This window comes from Arachis duranensis, chromosome 5, assembly GCF_000817695.3.
Source record: "Arachis duranensis cultivar V14167 chromosome 5, aradu.V14167.gnm2.J7QH, whole genome shotgun sequence".
Classification (NCBI taxonomy): domain Eukaryota; kingdom Viridiplantae; phylum Streptophyta; class Magnoliopsida; order Fabales; family Fabaceae; genus Arachis; species Arachis duranensis.
The window spans coordinates 5443046-5450863 of record NC_029776.3 but is presented as its reverse complement, the minus strand read 5'-3'; the positions used below and the strand labels follow the sequence as shown (position 1 = coordinate 5450863).

General features: G+C 36.1%; 1 protein-coding gene across 1 annotated transcript; it reads left to right on the top strand.

The window, feature by feature from the left end:
- Nucleotides 1–4011: 4011 nt before the first annotated feature.
- On the top strand, nt 4012–7054 carry LOC107487583 (MND1-interacting protein 1). The gene is made up of 2 exons (XM_016108247.3): nt 4012–5721; nt 6482–7054. Exons 1-2 carry the CDS (start codon nt 4225–4227, stop codon nt 6995–6997), a joined length of 2013 nt encoding a protein of 670 aa, XP_015963733.1. The 5' UTR covers nt 4012–4224; the 3' UTR covers nt 6998–7054.
- The last annotated feature ends 764 nt before the right edge of the window (nt 7055–7818 follow it).

Here is a 7818-nt window from a genome sequence, read left to right as displayed (position 1 = left end):
AATTCATAAGATGATATTTGATAGTAAAAATTTTTATATATCAATTTAATCGAATATGCCAAATTACTTATAAATTTTTAACTATTAACTTCTAATGAAGATGTATATGATTTTTTACCTTAAAATTAAGAGAAATTTCTAATTAACTCTTGATTTTATTTGTTTAGGATACGAACAATGGGAGAAGGAGATCCTTCACCAATCAATGAAGAGAACAAAACAGTAGAAATTGAAAATTTGAAGTTTTTTCTTTTTATAATTTTTTAAATGAATTTTATTACGTTAATTGTGAAATAATGGTTAGAAATTTGAAGATTTTTACATGCTAAAGACTCGATCTTCACCCAGTTCGAAGGTGTGTAAGTTTCATCGGATTTAGGGTTGGGTTTGGGTCTAAAATTTAGGTCCGGTATATATTTCGAGTCGGGTCTTTGTTAGGCCAAACCCGGTGTGGCCTGACCCATGTATACCTATCCAATCTGGTCAGATAGGATTGCCAATCTCATTCTGCAAGTAGTGACGTAGTGTTAAGTGCGGAGTAGATTTTATTAATGCAAAAGACGTCTCACTTAATGTAAAAAGTCTTTACCATTGAGTTAAGATCGTCAATTATTAATTTAACAATTTTGTTTATATAAAAACTAATTTTATTTTAGTGATATATAAATATAACATTATATCACAATATTTTATTTGTGTTTGTGTTATTTAAGTAAAAACTTTTATATAGAATTAAACATTTGATGATTATATTGTTTAAGAGTAATTGAATTGTCCTGTGGAATAATTGTATTGTGTATATTAATTTTTTAAATTGGATGCTCGTTAGGTTATATAATAACTGCCGCCACCCTTACATTGTTAATCATTCTCAAAAAACAAGTTTACATACAGACAAACCACCACCACTACTACTGGTATTGAACTACAGTAGCGGTAGCCGAAACCACAGCTGCACACATACACACACCACACTGCTATACACACACCGTCGCTGACGACATTGAAAAGGCCAAAAACGTGACTCAAACTACTACCACTGCCGCCAACATTAAATTACAACAGTGACTTCATATAGGCTGTATTTGTTTACAGAAATAGTACACTGAGACAGGAACACAAAGACACAAAATTGTGTTTGACAGATGAGACATAGACAGAGACAATGTATTCAGAAACACTGAATTAGTGTATTTTGTGTCCATCCTGATAGGAAAGACACAGAAACACTAACAAGAGATACAACTTACTTTTTATTTTTTTCATTATTTTTGTTAATTTTTTATAATTATATTTTTTATTATTATATTTTTCATCTCAAATTTTTTGAATGAAAAAAAAAGAATAAATTGAATTTTTATAATTTATTTTAATTTATTGCCAAACATAATACAACAACACAAAATTTTGTATCTTTGCCTATCAGTATCTTGTCTGTTCCGTTCTTAAAAACAAACCAGCCATACAGACACACGAACGGCTACTACCACCACCAACATTGAACCACATCAGCGGTGACTTGAACCACCACCGCGCACATACACACAAGAACCATCGCCGCCGACATTGAACCAATTTGGCTCATATGCAAGGGAAACGCCATCAAACCAATTTAGCGAAGCATGCTGCTCCTGAAGCTAAAGATGCTCCAACTCAACCTTAACCTCACAAGCGCAAAGTTTTCATTCGCAAAACAGTCAGGATTGGTCGGTTTGGATATCGAGTGATAAAGCAATATGATCAGAGACAAAGCAAAATATCTAATTTTTCAGATTGAATATCCTGAGATTGAAGACCTAACAAAACCAAGTTACCGATTTATATCTTCTTATGAGCAGAAGGTGCAACCATTTGATAAAATATATCAATATCTTTTGTTTGCGGTTGAACCTTATGAAATCATTGCTTTCAAGGCCCCTAGAATGAAGTTTGATAAGTTTACACTAAATTTTTTCTTACACTATGACCCAAATTTAAAGATGTTCACGCTACAATTATATTTTAAATCCAAGTTATCACGGGCAAACAAACCACATCCCTCATCTATAGCGAATGGTGCAGCAGCACTCGGTGTTCCACCAAAGTCCATGCCTTTGCCACCTCAAGCTCCACACACGAAAGAGAGGAAAGATTTGAAAAAGAAAACCGTTAAAGTAGGAAAGGAGGAAAGGAGGAAAGGAGGAAGAATGCGTTGTCAGAGAAGATTGTCGTCAGCTCCGTCTTGCCTTTTTTCTGATCTGAGTTTTACTTTCCTTTTTTTTTTCTTTTGAGAATAAAAAATGAAAAGAAGATGCAGGAGATAATAGTGGTGAGGGAGAAGACGTAAACAATAATGAAATTAGAATGATGTAATTTTTTTTTTCAGATGGCTAACAATGGTGGTGTCAAAAAAAAATAAAGATAGAGTTGAAACGAGGAAGATAATAAGACAGAGGTAGTTTGAGTATTTTAATTCATTTTTTAACGATATTAATAAAAAAATTAGGTATGATTGAATAATTTTGTCAAATATAATTTATTTTTCATAAATGTAATTTTAATTTTTTTTGTATGATCAATTTTATCAGCGTCTAAATTATTAATAACCAGAAATGACTATTTATTTCGTTACATTGTGAGAATATGATCAAGATACAACTTTTTTATATTCTCATATTTAAATGTTTGCTCCTATTTATCTCATAGTTGTAAAAACTGGATCGGACCAGCCGGTTCGACCAAAAAATCGGTGAACCGAATCTTGTATCGGTCCAATTTGGTATATTTTCCGCTTAAGAAAATGGAACGGTCAAAATCGGTACGAACCGATCAAACCGATTTAAACCGGTCAAAACCCACACGGATCAGAACCGAACCGATGCCGTCAACGGTCAATCTGCGTGCCGATGACGTCATGCTGACGTCAGCATGCGGGTTGAGAAATTTGGAAAAATGGATTGCAGCGAGTAGGAGTCAAACTTCGGTCTTCTAAATTGAAGACCAAGTTGACAACCACTGCATTAAACCGTTTCTTTAGTATTGTTAATGCTTTTATAATATATATTTTCATTTTTTATAACTAATATAAAAATATTTAGATCTTAAAATTATTCTTTGGATATAATTCATAGATTATTATTCTTATTGTGTCTAATTAAGATACTATATAATAGTATAAACTAATTATATGTCTATTTTTGTATTAGTTATTTATAGAATTCAACTTAATTATTCTTAAAATGTTACTAAAAATATGTATTTTTTAAAATTTAATTTTAGGTTTTTGACTATTTTTATTTTTTATTTGTATAGTACCGAGTCAATTGGTTCAACCAGTGATCCACCAGTTAAACCAATGACTCAGTGATCCAATGACTTGATCGGTTCGATTACCAGTTCGATTCTGATAACTATGATTTATCTACTTTTATCATATTTTCATAATAACATTAATTATATTAGAGAAATCAGAATGTAATAGCCAAGCAGCTTGGAAATGGAACGGACTTCTACCTTTATTAAGCTGGGATTCATTGCACACATTCAATGTGACATCGCAGCTGTAGCTTAGGTTAAGTGGCAATATATGATGCCTCTTAATATGTTATATCCAGTTTCAAACTTTGGCAAGGGCCAAATAGTGGTAGAACTCTTAAATATGTGGATGAGTGTATAGTGTGTGTGAGTTTGTGATGTTTAGAATTGAGGTTGTCTAATTTATTTAAACAAATAAAAATAAATAAATAAACAAGTATTGCAGGTTAAAATTCTGCCTTGTGTATATAGCAATTTATTGATCAGTGACAAATTTTTAAATGAAATTCAAATCTACAATAGATTGGTGTAGAGATGCGGTGGAAAAAAAACTACAAAAACATAAGAAAAATTGTTGGGCATGAGAAGAAGGGCTGGAAATTGACAAAGAGTATAGATGGGGGCCCATGTAATTCAAAACCCCAGGTCCAAACTCCCTATAAAAAAAAAATAAAACCCAAACCCTAAAACCTCACCATTACAATTTGGATTGGTCTACTTTTTATTCTTGAGGAGGGAAAAGCGAAGCGAAGCACGAACACAACGCACAAAAATCCCCCTTCATTTCTCTCACTCACTCACTCACCGACTGATCACTGCAACTTCTTCTACTGCTCCTCTTCTTCTTCTTGATCATCATCTTCTTCTTCTCCTTGCTATCTTCAAGAGTCTCCTCTTCCAAAAATTGCACGAATAATCGGATATAAAGGGATGAGGGCCAAAGACAAGCACACCCGAACCAATCGCAAACCTCGATCCTCGCCCAATCCTAATTCCAATTCGGATTCCTGCCATAATAAAACGGTGGCCACGCCCAATTCCAACCGAAACCCTAACATTCCTCCCTACAGCTGGGGTTTCTGCACCGAAGACGAGCTCCAAGAGCTTCTCTTGAGGAACATGGAGATCGTCTACGCTGACGTAGTTTCCAAGATCGTGTCCATGGGCTACAGCGAGGACCAAGCTCTCAAGGCGGTCCTCAACAATGGCCATTGTTTCGGCGGCGTCGATGCGCTGGAGAACATACTCAACAATTCCTTGGCTTATCTCAAAAGCAACGGCAATTTGGAGGGTAGCGATGACACTATGCCTGTTTTCACCGATTTGATGCAATTGGAGGCGTATTCTCTTGCTGCTATGGTGTGTCTCTTGCAGCAGTTGAGGCCCAATTTGACTAAGGGTGATGCATTGTGGTGTTTGCTAGTCACTGATTTTCATGTCGGAAAGGCTAGCACAATTCAGGTTCCGGTTGCAAACAATGAATGTACTTGTTGTTCTTCGCGTACTGCTACTACTACTGCTACTACTACTACCACCAACACTGGTGACAATGCAGTTGGTGTTGTGTCTCCATCTCCACATTTTTGTGAGTCTCGAGGGGGACCTCCGGATTTTAATTTGGTCTTCGCTTGCGGCCATGAGATGAGTTTGCGGTTGCAGAGAGATATTGAATTCCCAAAAAGGTTTAATCTTTCTCCTTCGATGAAGTCCTTGTTGAAAAGAAATGTTGCACTGTGCGCTGCTGGTTTTAAGGCTCACTCAAAACAGTTGCCGCAGCCACAAGCCGTAGCCATTCCCGCTGGTAGCACTGGGCCGGCAGAGGATGCTGTTACCTCCATGATGAATAAATTTCGCGAGCTAAATCTCGATGATTGTATGAAGCTTCTTGCAGAGGATCAGAAGGATGAGGTGTTACTTGCTCTGTTTAATCAGGTTAAGGATCTCGAGAAAGAGCTCAAGGTCCGAAAGGATTGGGCTCATGAGAGGGCAGTGCAAGCAGCTACAAAGCTGAGCAATGATATGGCTGAGTTGAAAATGTTGAGGATGGAAAGCCAAAGAGAGGAGGCTCAGAAGTTAAAGAAAGGCAAGCAAGCGCTCGACGACGCGACAATGAAGAAACTATTAGAGATGGAGGAGGCATTGAGGAAGACTAGTGGTGAAGTTGATCAGGCGAATTCAACTGTCAAAAAGTTAGAGACGGAGAATGCAGAAATTAGAGCAGAGTTGGAGGCTTCTAAATTGAGTGCATCAGAGTCTGTCAAAAACTGTACACAGGTTGAGAAAAGGGAGAAAAAGTGTTTAAAGAGGCTTCTTGCTTGGGAAAAACAGATAGCAAAGCTACAACAGGAGATTTCAGATGAAAAACAGAAGATAGTGGAGATTGAAAAAGAATTGGCTCGGATTAGACAGTGTCAGAAAGAAGCTGAGGTTGCTCTTTTCCCACCTCTAATCTATTTATTTATAGACAATGCTCACACTCAGGCCCCATTAAAAGGAATTTTGTTTACCTGTGGTGTGGTGTTTGTTTTTTGCTATTGTGATACTGAAATCTATATTTTCTGCATGAAGGACTTTGGACTTTAACCTGAACAAATGAATGTGGATCTAACTTGAATTTGTTGTCTACAACTACATTGTGATTTTGAAACCTTATTGTTTATGATGTCTTTCATTTGTAGGATCGTATTTGTATATTACAGGTTTATGCAGTAGAATCCATTTGAATTCACTAATTGTACTAGTGTTCTTGAATTGATCACTTTTGTGGAGAATTGCTCCTACAAGGTATAGCATCTTACGTATTTGTACAGATATTGTTGGAGGGTACATGATTTTATATCGGTTCTTAGCTTTCTTAATTATATTTATTTGCAACACAGGTATTCTCTGATTCGTAATTCTGGAAGTAGATTATTTGGTTATTCCTCATTGCTATTTGCTAATTAGCTATACCTGAGTTTTCTGTCTGTTGATTATATTCAAGTCCTTTCTATGACTAAGCTATGAATTTGCAGCGTTCTGCTAAGTCTGATGCTGATGCTATGAATTGAGAACTTCATTTTTTGGGCTGAACTTTTTGAAATTTTCTGTTTATGCATGCTTTTTACTGAAATTATTTAATACAAATGTTCATTGCCAAGCACATGCTTCTTCTGAATAGTTGAATCTGAATAATAACTTATGACAGGTCAAGGTCAGGGAAGAGTTGAAGGCTAAAGAGGAAGCCCTGGTACTAATTGAGGAGGAACGCCATAGCAAGGAAGCAGCTGAGGTTGACAGTAAGAGAAATCTTAAGGCTTTACGCCTGAAGATAGAGATAGATTTCCAACGTCGCAAGGATGATCTCCTGAGGCTTGAGCAGGAGCTTTCATGCCTTAAAGTATCTTCTCGATCTGCTGATAAGCATCGGAAATCAAAAGCTTCACGGACAGGTAATTCTGATGTTGCAAAGCCCCAAAGGGAGACAATCACAAAGCTTCTTAAAGAATTAGACAATCTTGAGGATTTTGAAGAAGAAGTCAACGGTGCTAGAGAATGTATCATATGCAAGGGAGACGAAGTTTCAATTGTTTTCTTGCCGTGTGCACACCAAATTATGTGTGGTAGCTGCAGCCAGGAGTATGGGAGGAAGGGCAAAGCTACCTGTCCCTGCTGCCGGGTTCCAATTGAACAGAGAATCCGTGTGTTCGGTGCAGGTTCTTAAGCTTGCATTGGTTTATGCAGTGAACTTCTCATTTCTTTGCAGTCATTTCTTGCCCTTTTATCTAATAGCTGCAGTTTTGGTGGTTGCTGCCATTTGCTTGTAAATAACAAACATGCAAATGGCAGTTCAATGGCAGTTATGTTATGTTGGGATATGTTACTTGTGTTATAATTGAAAATATTAAGTATCAATGGCAGTTCATGCTGATACTGAAATCCATTTCTTATCCTACTTAAATAGGGAATCGAATAGTGAAATATATAAATCTTTTATTTTAGTAGGTGATATTAGTTAATATTTAAGGTATAATCCAATAATATGTTCTATTTTAGTCAGATGTCATAGACAGAGAGACCTTGAGGGGTACCAACATCCCTTTGCATATTCATGTAGACATGTAGTCACCCTTGCCCTAACGTTAGTTCCACGAATTCCTGATTAACCAATATAATTACCACTTACCAGTGTGTCATTACCGTAATTTGTGATTAATGTTAGCATAGCTAGATACATTGATTAGACTTATGTGTGTGAGTTGAACATTTTCGGTTAAAAATGATTTGAATTATATGACGAATCAAATTGAGAAAAATAAGAGGTAGTTGAAAACAATGGTCAACTTGAGACATAAAGGAATGAAAAAGGTAAATTAAAAAATCAAGAAGTGAGAGGCCAAAAATGCATGTATACCTGTTTTCAGTCTAGAATGGTGCAGCATCTATTTATATAGATTGTAGTATCTAAGAAAGATACGAATAGAAGAGAACAACACAAATGGCAAGTTGTGTGTGGAACCAGATGGTGAAATACGAGCTTCAAAT

Excerpts from the sequence above, each read along its gene's own strand:
- LOC107487583 (XM_016108247.3), top strand. The coding sequence starts at position 4,225 with ATGAGGGCCAAAGACAAGCACACCCGAACCAATCGCAAACCTCGATCC. Across the intron at positions 5,722-6,481 it reads AGTGTCAGAAAGAAGCTGAG|GTCAAGGTCAGGGAAGAGTT; the intron begins GTTGCTCTTTTC and ends AACTTATGACAG.